The sequence below is a fragment of the Sitophilus oryzae genome, unplaced genomic scaffold (genome assembly GCF_002938485.1).
Source record: "Sitophilus oryzae breed Bouriz unplaced genomic scaffold, Soryzae_2.0 scaffold_172_pilon_pilon, whole genome shotgun sequence".
In the NCBI taxonomy this organism is placed as follows: domain Eukaryota; kingdom Metazoa; phylum Arthropoda; class Insecta; order Coleoptera; family Curculionidae; genus Sitophilus; species Sitophilus oryzae.
The window spans coordinates 6603951-6619677 of record NW_022146424.1 but is presented as its reverse complement, the minus strand read 5'-3'; the positions used below and the strand labels follow the sequence as shown (position 1 = coordinate 6619677).

Below are 15727 nucleotides of genomic sequence, written 5' to 3'. Positions count from 1 at the left end.
TTTGCTACTGCCACCCAAAAATAAACTAATACCACCTTAATTTTGCTACTACCACCCAAAAATATATTACTTCCACCTTAATTTTGCTACTACCACCCAAAAATAGACTACTACCACTTTAATTTTGCTACTATCACCCAAAAATAAACTACTACCACCTTAACTTCGCTACTACCACCCAAAAATAAACTATACCACCTTAATTTTGCTACTACCACCCAAAAATAGACTAGTACCACCTTAACTTTGCTACTACCACCCAAAAATAAACTACTACCACCTTAATTTTGCTACTACCACCCAAAAATAAACTATTAACACTTTAATTTTGCTAATACCACCCAAAAATAAACTACTATCACTATAGTTCTGCTACTACCACTACCACTACCATAAGCAACAAAAATAAAATGCAAAAATATCAGGAGTAAGAAAACAAACAAGATTAAATAAATTAAACACTGCGATTCTAAAAATGCTTTTATGGTTTGCATTGCAAATCTCGGATTAAGTTTTAAGTAATTTAAAAATTTAAAGTAATTTATTGTTTCTAGCAATTTAACCACTCAAGTATAAAATAATAATACATTTTCGTAGATTTAAATAAAATTACAGTGGTAGTAGTTTATTTTTGGGTGGTAGTAGCAAAATTAAAGTGGTAGTAGTCTATTTTTGGGTGGTAGTAGCAAAATTAAGGTGGTAGTTGTACTTATTTAGATAGTAGTAACGTATATAAGCTGGTCAGTAAATTATGCTGGTCAGTAAAATAGATTTTCCCGAGTTATTTAAGTTTGAAAATTTAAAAAAATAAAAGAACCACCGGATTTTTTCTGTAATTGCATCCCTTTTAGTGCTGTCACCATAGAGTAAAGCCGTAACTATGGTAATATCAGAGATTAAGAAATTATACGGTAAGAAAATTTGCGGTGAACAAGCAGTTCTAAAAAGTTTTCGAAAAATATACAGGAAAATTTAAAAGAAAATGCACGATTTTCAACATCTTTTTTTTGCGAAGAAAACCTTATAGACGTGTTCCTGGGGTCGAAATATACCACCCCTAAAAATATTCACACTTATTTAAGACTCACCCTGTATATTATATCCTAACACGATCCTATCGTGTTAAGCCACACCCAAAATTCCAAACACACGTGCTTTGATTAAAGCTTGATTAAGGTTTGCAGAGCTTCAGCATTTGCCATAAAATAGCGAGCAATTTGTTACAAAACCAAATAAATTATATATCACTGTAATCACAAAACTTCAATCTATTTCCGTATTGTAACGGAATTTTAAATTATGCCTTTATTTTCGAGAAAATTTAGTCCAAATATAGGAAATATTTTGTTGATGTTTAACTATCAAAATCTTAAAAATAAAGAAGTTGTCTAAAAATGTGCTACAATACGGATATAGTATAATCCTTTATCTTTAATTTCATTCTTCATCTGTGTAAAAATACCTAGCCTGTTTTACATAAAACGTTAAATGCCGAACGCTTATTTTGTTACTTTTTCGGACTAGTGAAATGGAGTCTTAAGTTCTAACTGAAATCAAGCATGCGAAGTGTGTCTATACAGTATGAAATAAAAAAAAATACTTTTTGTACTTACCAGGTTTACAAGGTCTATCTATGGCGAATTGGTTACAAATTATATTATCGGATACGTTGACGCAAATGTAGCATGTGACTGCGTACTGGTCAAAGTCGGAAAAATCACCCGATGCGGTGTCTATCAGATTTGAACCGATACCCTGTTCTTCCAGGCGTGTATTCGTGATAAAGATGCAACTCAGGAGCATACCGAGGGTGAACATCACACTCTGGAACAATAAAATTGTACGTTTAGTATACACAGATAGACTGAAGTTCTACGAGAAGGTAATAAAGATAAAGAGAACTTTTTGGTTGATACTGTATAATAAGCTCGGGTCCGAAAACGTTATGCGCAAACTTATTAAAAAGAGCTTTAGGCATCCTCGGCGACTACAATTTAAGCATAATGGTTAATTCAGATGGTTCGGGAGACATAAAAGTTAACGTTCTAATGGCCAAGTAGCTGGGAAATTAAATTGGACGACGAAACGTGAATATCCCTTTTTATGTAGAAAAAGGGACGCGAAACCATGCCGAACAGAATGAAAATGGTAGAATTATGTCTATTTATTAAATCCAGGAAACATGGTTATAACTTTTATAATGCAATATGTACCTAAGCTTATTTCGTCACAAAGTCCTTCTATACCGGGTGCGTCTCAAAAGTGGCTCACTCCTATAACTTTTATATTTTTTCAGATAAAAATCGAGATTTGGTATGTTATCCTACATATACAGGGTTGTTCACCACATACGACACGGAGTATGTATTGTAGCTAAACGATTAGATTTTTACAAATTGTAAGTTTTGGGTTTGTTGAAGGACTATCAGAGCTACAATTTAAAAATATTTTTACAAGATACAGAGTGTCCCAAATAAATAAAAAATATCAAAGTTGTATTTTTTTAAATAGAGCACCCTGTATATTATTACATTTTTAGTTTCTACGATTAAAATAAAGGTAAATATGATTAAAGTTTATCACACTTAAACCTTACCGTTTTTGAAATATTTTCAATTTTGTGAAATTGCAGTAAAAATTTTAAGGCTTCATTTCTCCAAGGGTATCAAAGTTTTTAATACTAAATATTTACTGAAGTCTATTTATTGATCAGTTATTGGGTTGTAATAATAAAAATAATACTACCTCATACAGAGTGTCTAAAAATTTATTTTAAATTATTTCTAGTATAAACGGCAATAACTTGTTTAATTTAAATGGAACGCCCTATATATTTTAGGAGAATCAGATGCACAATTTAATTGTCTATCAAATTGTATTACGCCACTTTTTACCTATCCCTTCAAGTTTTCGTATAAAATGCATTTTCTTATAATTTAGACCTCATTTATCAATATACCCATGGAATATTGACATTTTAGATTGTTTTTAAAGCAACAAAGGTACAACATGTACAGGCTAGTAATATTATCGTTTTTAGCAAAATGATAATATTACTAGCCCATTTGTATGCAAAAAGAAAACTATTTAAATCTTTATAAAAGAGTATACCATTCATTAAATATACCACCATTATTTCCGCCCAAATACTAATTAATTACATACTTAATTATGTTCGTTAATAAATTATTCTAAATAAATGTGGATTTGAATCAAAAATCAATATAATAATAAGTTATGAAAACGAATATCTTTGTTGTTATAAATAAGCATTTGTCAAAAAAATGAAATATCATTTTTAAGGTGTTACTTTTTACCACACTGTCTAATACATATACAAAATTCAGTTTTTTAGTATTTGGAGTAATTATTATTAATCAACGCAAACAGTCAATTAATGTAGTTTGAATCCTGGAATCATATTAATTGGTCCTCTTTAACAAATATTTAAACAGTTTCTTTTTAATTTTTAATGAAATAAAAACAATATCGACAATATTAGTATCTATACTCTTTAAAAATTTGGTACATCTTTAAAAATAATATAAAAAGTCAGTATTCCATGGGTATATTGATAAATGAGTTCTAAATTACAAGAAAATGCATTTTCTACGGAATCTTGAAGAGATAGGTAAAAAACGGTATAATACAATTTGATAGACAATTAAATTGTGCATCTGATTCTCATAAAATATATAGGGTGTTCCATTTAAATTAAACAACTTATTGCCGTTTAAAGATATTAATTATTTAAAATAAAATTTTGGACACTCTGTATAAGGTAGTACAATTTTTATTATTGCAGCACAATAACTGATCAATAAATAAACTTCAGTAAATATTTAGTATTAAAAACTTTGATACCCTGGGAGAAATGAAGCCTTAAAATTTTGACTGCAATTTCACAAAATTGAAAATATTTCAAAAACGGTAAGGTTTAAGTGTAATAAACATTTATCAAATTTACCTTTATTTTAATCGTAGAAACTAAAAATGTAATAATATACAGGGTGTTCCGTTTAAAAAAATACAACTTTGATATTTTTTATTTATTTGGGACACTCTGTATCTTGTAAAAATATTTTTAAATTGTAGCTCTAATAGTCCTTCAACGAACCCAAATCTTACAATTTGTAAAAATCTAATCGTTTAGCTACAATACTCCGTGTCGTATGTGGTGAACAACCCTGTATAGAATGCTAATGTTTATCTGTGTCGTCTCTACTGAAGTAACGACTTGCTCTTGAAAGTTGCTTTTTTTACTAAAAGATAGCTAATTAGCTCTTCTAAAAACTGTCGTCGCCGGATTTTTTGTTTTTCATTTAATTAAAAAAAAATAAAAAGTATTTTTTTCCTTATGTTGTGGCGGATGCGCCAGGCTTCAACTAGTTGTACATAAATTACTAGGATTAATTGACGTTCAATTGTTTCTGGTCACTTTATTCGGCAGAAAATGACACTCGGAATAGAATGACATATAATATATCAACTTTTGACATTTTCGTAGAATGTAGAACGTTTAGTAGGGGAGTTAATCACCGCAACCTTACGGATCTATTGTGTGTTCCAATTTCTTGAGTTATAACGAGTTATCATCCAGTCTTAGGGCTTTAACAAAAGCCAGTACGTGAGACGGAAACATTTTCGTTTAAAAAAAATCGTATTTTAATCTAGAATACCATGGCTGTGTTAAAAATACTAATCTTTAATCAAGGTCACTTGGAAAAATAGATTTGATCATCTAATGTTTTTTGTATCTTGTCCTGCCGGTTAAAAGATACCCAAATCGTATTTTAAATTATATTTCAATCTTTTCAAATGGAATTGGGGTGGCTCGTTAGCATATTTGGAAAAAAAATTACGAATAATTTGGTACCACACACTTGGTATTTCGAGTCAAATTGTCGTTATAAACCGCATGTTATAATTTCAAATAAACCATATGCAAATGCAAAAATGTCAAAAGTTAACATATGATGTCATTTTATTGAGAGTGTCATTTTCTATCGAAATAAGTAAAAAATACCGTGTCATTTAAAAATCAAAAGTTGTAGTCATTTTCCGTGAAACAGGAAGTGATCAAAAACAATTGAATACGTCAATTAATCCTAATTTATGTCATATACTAACATACCAAATTTTGTTTTTTATCTGAAAAAATAAAAAAAATATAAAGGTGAGCCACTTTTAAGGCGCACCCGGTATAGTACTATTAAGCTTTAATTTTTCATTAAAACAATATGTGTTATTTGCAAGGAAATAGTTATGTCGTACTGTCTTTATAGTTATGTGGTACTGTCATATCACCACCATTTTCCAGTACATTAAAATTTAACATCTTAAACTACACTATTTATACAGGTAATACTTTTAATGACATGCTAAAATTTAAGGGGGCGCTTCTTGGGTATATTCTAAGAAAAAACTTTATATAAATGTATGACCTAAACGTTTTAAATTTTGAGATACAGGGTGGTAAAATTTTCTGAAAAATTTTTTTTTCGTAATAACTCTAATGTTATTGAAGATATCTTTATGAAACGGTTGTGCCCTTTAAGAGACATATTGACATCAAAATCAAATTTCTCATATCAAAAAAAAACTGCCACGCAACAATTTTCAACCAAATATTGGCGTTAGTTTAGAAGTTATTTGGGAAAAATCAAAATAAAAATAAAATTTCTACACCCTTTATCTCCGAAACTAAGCATTTTAGGACATACATTTATACAAACTTTTTTACCCGAAAACAATTGGAACCACCCTGTATATAACTAAATCATTGTATATCAAAGTAACATATCGATTTGCAAAAATAAATTATTCGTTGATGGAAAAAGGCAATCTTTCAAAGTATTCTCGCAAATAAACTGCTTCGTCGGAAAGAGTTAGAGAAGAAGGAAAGGGAAAAAAGAAAATCCCCACTTTCAAATTTCGAACCAATCGAAGTAAAAACGTCTGGCCAGAGCCGGAAACGGAGTAAAAACTTTATTGGTCCATAAATATGTTTCCGGTGCGGACCCCGGCGTTGGTTTTTGCGCGCGGTGCGGCGTCACGGCGTCGTTTAGCATCGAAATAAGAAAAATGTGGCAGGGCCGGACCCGCTAGGTCAAGGGTCGGATGCAATCTTCGGTGGCGAACGTGAGCGGGCACGACCCGGGATAAAACTAATACTTTTGCTGTTCCAGACATAATATTGCTGTAAGAGTGGTCGAGATTTTTTCTCTGTTATAATTATAATATTTGTTATAAAGGTTAATAAAAAGTCACAAAACAAACTATGTATGGTACTCATTGCCATATCTTCTTGTCTAGAAGAACCTTACTGGAACTCTGCACCTAACCAAAATAGGAAAAAAATTGCCATTAGACAGGTTAGGTTAGAGTCCTCTACTCCGGTCCCCTTTAAATTTGTCCTCCAAAACAGTTTTAGTCGATATACTATATTTTTTAAAAAACTTTAAAAAATATAGTGTAGTGTACTTAACGTATTATAATAATTTCTCAATTATTGATGAACTAGATAGTTTTTTTAAAATTATTTATCAAATTTTCATTAGAAATGGAGATCATTCCTATCTGTAACAGCCTATAATGTTCAGTATTGCTTTTGCTGAGTGACGTATATGTATAATAAATTATTATATAAGAGTTTCTTGCCTTGAACTGCTAATATAGAAATTAATTCCACGCTGTGTTCGACATAATGTGGATCAACCTGCTCTCACTACCGGTTTCGGGGCCCTACCCCATCATCAGGTGAGCTTGGGTATTTCCACAATATATCGAGCACAGCGCAGAGTATATCAACATGACTTGTCGTAAAGTAGCGGTAAGATATTAAGTCCCGCATCGCGAGATAGTGGCCTGCGTGCAATGGTAGTACTTTCGTACCACCGAGGCACAACTATCGATAGTAAATAAAGGCTTTTTTCGGCTAGCCTAAATTATATAATGGAAAATAAATTTCTTGCAGTTTTTAGGTATATAATAAAATTATGTAAGAGTTTCTTGCCTTGCTAATATAGAAATTAATTCCACGCTGTGTTATGTCGAACACATTCGTCATCTCAGCATATTCAGTGATAAGGTGTTCCGGAGTTTCGACATTTTACCAACAGAATCTGCATTTGCTGTTGTTTCTTAGCTTGAATCTACTAAGGTCCACAGTAGGGTGATGTTACTCAACTTTGTAAAGTTCCTTCTAATAGCTAATGTTTGCTAGATAATATTAAAGTGGTTTTATGAGAAGCCCGTAAAACACTTCACTTAATTCCTGATTAATTAATTACAGTGCTTCCACCGTAACACATTAGCACTACGTTATAAATCTAAGAACAATTTTACGCTTTTTGACATTCCAAGTTAAATTACTTTCAGTTTTACTAATAACTAAATAACTTAAAACGACAACGAACCAAAAATAATTACTCACAACCTTTCTGAAAATTGTTTTTATAAAACTAGTCAACGTTTGAGCGAAAGTAATTTACCAGTAGCCATGCGAAATTTGTTTTTACAAAAGACATCAAAAGCCACTAAGGGTTTAGCTTGGGGTAGTAAATAGTTTTAGGTCTCTTTCGCTTACCGTTCTTTGATGGCAAAATATGAAACTTTAAATATGAGTTTAGGATTAAGAGGTTTATTAATTAAATTTAGAGGTATTTAAGGTTTTGAATATTACTGCTGGGATTAAATTAACTCTGATTAGCACCAGGGGTGACTTTGGGGAGTTTGCATTTTATTCAATGTTTTACAGTAAGTGTGTTTGGTGTGACTGGTAAAAATCCTTTATTAGAAAATACCACTAATGTGGGATTTACAGTGTATCACGTATGATCGAAAGAAAACGGTATCAAAGAGAGCTGGGAAATGACAATTGATGATAATTTTGGCGAGATTAATATCTACACGTCATTTACTAAAAATTAACATAAAACTTTATAGGTTAGAAATCACAAGTTTATTGTTTTGTAACTTTGAATAAGAAGACTAAGGAAGGAGCATAATGCTATCCATGTATTCATGCATGGTGGGCGGAAAAAGCGCCATAAAAGCACTCTAGGGTGGGGATCCTTGACAGTTCTGTTTGACGATTCATTTGACACATTTGAATTTGATTTGAAATTTTGTGGATTTGTCAGTCTTTACGGAGCTTATTTTATGTTATTTATTATTTATTCTACTACTGATAGTTGTATAAAGGTAGTAAATCTAGATGGAAATTGTGGCAGAACCATAGATAAAAGAAAATAATCTTCTATTAAGATAGATATGAAACTTAATAGTAAAATTTTGGGTCAAAGCGCCCCTCCGTGTTCTTAGTAGAGACTACGTTTAACCCAGCGCCTTCGCCTTTTCTGCTGTAAATATTTTTTATGTTTATATTTGATTTCAAAGGATTTAGTTTTAAAGTTACACTGATATATTAGTATATCAGAGTAACTTTAATAAAACATAAGAATATATATATTTTACAGTTTATTAAATATAAATTTTGACTACAAGGTAGAAAGTAAATCACAATATTTTATAAAACTTATAAGTATACCATTTTTACAGTTAATAAATAATAAAACTATTTCTGACTATGATATTTAAAATTTAGATAGATAGAATATTAAAAAACATACCGGTATTTGCAGACGCAGACCCAAATTCAATAGAAACCAAAATTTTTCCTGCGAAAATCGGGCGTTTTTCACAGAAAAGGTATGTTTTGATTTATCAACAATCATTGTCAAGTTGACAATACACAGGGTGTTTTTTAATTAGTCTAAAAAATTGTGGTGTGATTCCTCATGTGGTCTTAAAATAGTGTCTAAAGTATTTCCTTTCTGATCTACAGGGTGTTAAAAATTTTTAAAAAATCGATATTTTGCTTAACATAAATGGTACACTACTGCTTTTTTAAGGAAAATATATTTTTTTCTTGAAAGGATCAATTTTGTTTTTCAACAAAATTGATCCTTTGAGTTTTTCTTGTTCATCAAACGGTTGCCGAGAAAAAAATAAATATACTTATTAAGAGTCCGCCTTAACCCGTTTTCTAACGATTTTTTATTTTTTAGATTAATTAGTGATATGTGATATGAATATACAGGGTGTTATATTCATATCACAGGCAACCAAATAAACTAGTAACCTCTAAAATTTATTTTCCTACCACTAGCGACATACCGTGTTTTTAGTGAGTACTAAATTATTTTATCAAAATTTCACCATATAAGTTTCCAGGCAATGGGCAGAACTTAAATTAACAGTGACACTATCGCGATTTATCGAAAAAGATTCTAAAATAGTTGGTTGTGTAGCGTGCGGTAGATCTCGGCGAAAATTGAGTGAAATAATGGAACAACTTTTCGCTAGTAAGTGACTATATAATATACATACGTGTAGTAAACCGATCATTTATGAAATTCACTTAAATTAACTAAATTATATATTTTTCTTGCATTTTAGCTTTTATTTATTACTTGTCAAAGATTAGATGTCAAAGAATTTAAATACGTTAATTTGACTTACCTGCTTCAGTAGCGTATCGGATGTTTGTGTTAATAAATACTTATTATAACTTATCTATTTTTATTAGAATTATATATTTTTATAACAATTTTAATAACTACTAACATTTATTCACAACGTAAAATAAAACAACAAATTATTGAGTCTACCCCACGTCTACCCTACATCATAGTTTTACATTTTTTAAATAAAATTAGAACGACACTGATAAACCGGAATTTAAGTCGGCCATATTTGAGGCCCATCGCGGTGTACCTAAGATTTTTGATATGCTCCTTCCTTAGTCTTCTTATTCAAAGTTTTGTAAGCTAAATATTATGCGTTCTCTATGGATACAACAGACTACCGCAAGATTTTGCTAGGATATTTTATTAATTTTAATTGCGTTGTTTAGACATTGTGAATGATCATAAACTAAAAAGTTTAAAGTGTAGTTGAAACCACTAATTTATTCCACTAATTGGCAGATTCTGAATGAAGCTTTAAGGTTGATTCTCACTATACCTTCCGTTTCCATTCCATCTCCGTTCCGTATTTTTGATTGTATTAACGCTATATGTAAGCTTCCGTTCCGTATCAGTTCCATACTTTTTATTGTACAATTTGTATCATTACGAAAGTTTTGTTTTAAAAATTTGTATCTTTTCGAAAAGGTAATATATTTAATTAGGTGGTGAAAGAAAATAAATATTAGCCAAATTTTAACAGAGCTGGTACAAATGTAAGATCTTAACAACGCTGTTTCCGATACGCTTCAGTCCGTCCGCCAAAAAAAAAAATGTATGGAAGGAAAGAATATGGAACGGAAGGAAAACGGAACGGATAGTGTGCACGTTTACATGATATAAACGTTTACATGATATAAACGCGTTTACATGATATAATATATTTTATGTAAACGGAAGGGAAACGGAAGGGAGCTGATATGGCAGGTATAGTGATCAACCTTTATAGAAAAATTAAAAAATGATAGAACGTTTTCTGACACATCAAATCTATTTACAAAAAAATAATTAATATTTAAGATATATATAATTTTATTATTAATTAAGTTTAAATCTCATCGCATTAATATACCTTTACAAAAAAAATCTATTTTACAGTAAATATCAATTTATTTCTTTTAAACAATGCAGGCACGAGACAAAAGATTTACTGTCATCAGTTTTAAATTAAACAAACAACATTTTCTGTTTATTTATTCATAATTCGGTTGGCCATGATCCACGTCGCGTTTCCTAACTGTTGAGATTTTCGTACTTTCGTCGTGTTATTCTCTTTTCGGGGCACCGACTGCTTTTCTGGGTCAAATAAATAAGCAAAAAGGACAACTGCGCAAACAAAAGACACGTAATTTATTTTGTAAACTGTTTTTGACAGTATATTATGCTATATTAATCAAGGTTTATTATGGAAACATGTAGAAAAGTTCTTTAAAATGCATTTTTTAATATTAAATGGTAGGGAGATATGCATACGTTTTTTGAAAATACCATATGGTCGAAAAAAACGGCATCTAAGACGGCTGGGAAATGACAATCGATGATAATTTTGGTGAGGTCAAACCCTAGAGGTCATTACTTCTTTTTTATTTCCTAATGGTACAAGTATTTAGAGCAAACGAAAAATCCCATACTATATCTAGATTAAAAATCAGGTAAAAATGCTTATAATGCGATTTCTTGGATTAAAATATCTTATGATTTTGTCTGGAATAGGCAACATTTTTTTGCCTACAATATATCGTAAGCACATATGTATCATACGTCACTGCAAGCCAAGCCGACTGCAAGCAAGTCGGTCTTCTTCTAGGTCTCTTAATTCCTTGTGGATACCATGCTGTAATTTTGTGGTTCATCTGTTGTCCATCTTTCTTGCTACGTATCCTGCCCATTGCCACTTGAGGGATTTGATTCTACTGCTGACATCCATTACCTGGGTCTTTTGTCGTATCCACTCTATTCTTTTAGAATCTCTCTTGGTTATTCCCAGTATATTTCGTTCCATTGAGCGTTGTGCGACCAGCAGTTACCTTATAATGTCCGTTTTAAGTGTCCAGGTTTCACATGCAAAGGTTATGAACGGTTGTACGTATTGGTTGAATGTTTTCTTCTGTAGATAGATTGGTATTCTAGACTTAAATATGATCTTCCATAAGTACTCCATGCTAACTTAATTCTTCTGTTGATTTCTGGTAGTAGAGATCCCGAGCTGTGTATTAGTTGTCCAAAACATATATATTCTTCTACTATTTCCAGTGTTGTGTTATTTATTAGAATGCCTTTTCTTTCCACTAGTTCGTTGTACAGGGTGTCCTAACTAAGAATAGCTCTCGGCTGTATCTCGGAAAGTATTAGCCGTAGGACCTGCGGAAAAAAATATTTATAACTAAAGAGGCCATGAGAAATTGCTGGAAATTATTTTTAAATTTGTAGAACGACCGCTAGGGGGCGCAACTGCAACAAAAAATAAGAAAATGGAGTTTTTACACAGTTTTGTCTAGATAAGGTGTACTATAAGTAATAGATTCATAATCTTCAATAAATTTAGAATATTTTTTGTTAGAGCCATTTTCCCCTATCTACCAAAATAAAGTGGTGGGGGAAGGTTAGATCTGTTTTTATTTAAATATTAATAACTCTGGACTGGATAATCGGAATCCAACAAGCAAGGGCTCGTTTAAAAGAGCGTTTCTTACTCTATATTGTACCATATAAATAATAATAATAAGCGTTTGAACGTAGACGCTAGGGGGCGTTGTCTTACAATTTAACAAAAATTGCGTGTTTTTTCAACAAAATTGTACCCCTTTCCCTGTTGGGAACTCTGGGGTTGTTTTATATATCATTACTCTTGCATTGGCTTCTTTGTATATACCTATTGGCGCTAGTTTCTATACAGGGTAGGCCACTGAAAACTTACAATGGCTATAATTTTTAAACCAAAAAAGATATCAAAAAAATAAAAAATATCGTTTCTATGATATCGAAGGGGAATACATATGACGTATTTTTTGAATCACCCCGACCTACCCCTTAGGCGGCACCCCTACTCACTTGAAAATCTTAAATGGCACCACCCCACTTGTATCGCCTTTTTGGAAAGCCTATGAAAAATGCTAGACGATGATCATAACGTTTTTAGGGTGAAATTGAAAAACTACCCCTTACACGAAAAATTAGGTGGACATTAATGAAAAAAGTAATTTTTTCAGCATAAGTTACCATTTGGGACCCAGCTAAATGAGGTAAATGAGGCATTTTTTAAACCACCCCGACCCACCCCTAGGTGCCATCCCCTCACTTCTAATCTCATCAATGCCATTTTTAAACCATTGCCATTTTAAAGCTAAAAATAAAAAATGTAGATAATAAAAAAGGCAACACAAAGATGTTTTACTAATTGTTCAGCCTAATTTTGCGATAACGCAAATTCTTCCTTATCATCTATTTTTTACTTTCAACAAACAGGAATCTTAAAACGGCACATCTTTGCGTTTTTGCACTGTCTTCTATCGATTTTCAATCGTTTGCAAGTTTGGTGGTATTTTAAACGTTTATTTGATTCGCTTATTTGAAAGAAAAATGGTTTATACTGTGGAAGAAAGAATTCAAATAATTTTTCTTTATGGTGCTGAAATTATGTGTTATTTGAGAACGGCCCGTGCTTTCAATTAGGGAAATCCGGACAATAACGTAAGTCACGTTTATGTTAGTGATTTGATTTTAAAGTTTCAAGAAACTGGGTCGGTCAAAAATAAAAAAAGGACAGAGCCCAGGGTACTGAATGAAGAAATGCAGATGGAAGTTATTGGTCAGGTATCGGTCAATCCAGAAGCATCAACACGCCAGTTGGCATCAATCACAGGTATACCTCGAACATCTGTCAGGAGAGTATTGAAAATGCACAAATTCCATCCCTACAAAATGAAGATTCTGCAGGAACTTGGCGACGACGATCCAGATAGAAGGATTCAGTTATGTGAACTAATGACTGAGGAAATTCGAAGGGAACCTTCACTCACTAAAAATATTTGTTTTAGTTATGAGTGCTCATTTTTTTAAACGGAATTGTGAATAAGCAGAACTGCAGATACTGGAGCGATGAGAATCCGCATATTGTTGTTGAAGGACACACCCAACATCCCCAAAAGCTCAATGTTTGGTGCGGAATACTAGGCGATAAAATTATAGGTCCATTTTTCATCGACGGAAATTTGACTGGTGATGCTTATGTGGAAATGCTGAACAATTTGATAGAGCCAGCCATTATAAATCAAATTGAAAATCAAAGAGATTTGGAAGGAAATTTAACTCTTAATGAAGATCTCATACACTTTCAGCAAGATGGAGCCCCTCCGCATTATTCTATTGTCACAAGACGGTGGTTGGATAGATATTATCCAAAGCAATGGATTGGCAGAAGGGGTCCAATCGAGTAGCCGCCAAGGTCACCTGATCTCACTCATTTAGACTTTTTCTTGTGGGGTTACACTAAATCCATAGTTTATAAGACAAAACCAGGTTCGTTGCAAGAATTGCGGCAGAGGATAATTATCCTCTGTCGCAATGTGCATGAAGCATGTCGAAATATTCCCAAAGAGGCTTTCCAAAAAGTGAGAGAAGAATTTGAAAATCGTTTGTATTTTTGTATGGAACAAAACGGCTGTCATTTTGAGCAATTGTTAAAATAAATTATCATTTTAAATTTCTTTCAAATTGTCACACCTACATTTCTTATCACTACTTACCAGTAATTGTTGAAAGAAGACAGAATTTGAAATCTGTATGACCATCGTTTAGCAATTTCAATTAGCTTTTCAAAGAAGTGTCACAAATGGGGTATCGCTATCTTGAGATTAGAAGTGAGTGGGTGGCACCTAGGGGTGGGTCGGGGTGGTTTGAAAAATACCTCATTTGCCTCATTAAGCGGGGTCCCAATTTATAACTTATGCTGAAAAAATCACTTTTTTCATTAATGTCCACCTAATTTTTCGTGTAAGGGGTAGTTTTTCAATTTCACCCTAAAAACTTTATGATCATCGTTTAACATTTTTCATCGGCTTTCCAAAAAGGCGCCACAAGTGGGGTGTTGCCATTTAAGATTTTCAAGTGAGTAGGGGTGCCGCCTAAGGGGTCGGTCGGGGTGGTTCAAAAAATACGTCATATATATTCCCCCTCGATATTATAGAAACGGTATTTTTTATTTTTTTGATATCTTTTTTGGTTTAAGAATTATAGCCATTGTAAGTTTTTAGTGGCTCACTCTGTATAAGGCCTGTACCTTGTTTCGCTAGGGCTTCTATTCTTATATAAATATTTGTTTTAAAATTTACCGGAATAATCTAAAATATTCATAATAAAGATAACTTTCTATCATAGATTATTAAAGTCTTCAAGATAACAAAGTTTAAAAATTCTTAAGTTAATTAACTGGATCAGGACACATTAGAGGCAAGCTTGTTTTCTAGTTTATTTTTTTACGTTTTCTTATGCGAGTTGGGGACGAGTTAACTTTGAGAATGTTTTTGAGGCTTCCTCAAACTTTAGTTAATTAATTCTAGTTAGTAAAAACCTGCCTAAAACCGTTTATGAAAATTTATATCTTGTTTTGGCAATAAACTTTTTCTTTAATAAAAAAATGTTATACAACATTTTTTAGATAAATGTTACCTCATTTATTAACTACTGACAGATATATTAAGAAACGGTATGTAAAAGAAAAAATTGATGTAATTTATCACATTTTTAAAATCAATGAAATGTTTCTAAAGTTAAATGAAGTATATAATAAAATATTGTTTATAAATTTGTTATATTAATTACATATACAGGGTGGTCCGAACTGTATTCCGGAAACTTCGGCAACATATTCTGCAGATAAAAATAGGAAAAAAGTTCATATAAATGTATGTTCTAAAATGCTTAGTTTCAGAGATACAGGGTGTAGAAGTTTCATTTTTATTTAGATTTTTTCCAAATCATTTCTGAAGTAACGTCAATATTTCGATAAAAATTGGTGTCTGGGAGTTTTTTGCCAAGAGAAATTTGATTTTAATGTCAATATAACTCCTACTTGTAAAGCGCGCCACCTACATATTTTTTAACTGGTTTGAAAAGTAATAACTTTTCGTCCGTACCCGTATAAAACTAGTGAGTAAAATAATATTACGATTACATTTACGATGTTTTTTACGTAAAAA

The 15727-nt window shown here is 31.8% G+C and overlaps 1 protein-coding gene across 1 annotated transcript in view; it reads right to left on the bottom strand.

Annotated features, from left to right (window-relative positions):
* Positions 1–15727, bottom strand: part of LOC115881542 — a 457389-nt gene that overhangs the window by 5978 nt on the left and 435684 nt on the right. The window contains exon 4 of the mRNA XM_030899082.1: positions 1614–1824. Within this exon, the coding sequence (XP_030754942.1) occupies positions 1614–1818 (205 nt within the window). The 5' untranslated portion in view covers positions 1819–1824. The remainder of the gene's footprint in view (positions 1–1613; positions 1825–15727) is intronic.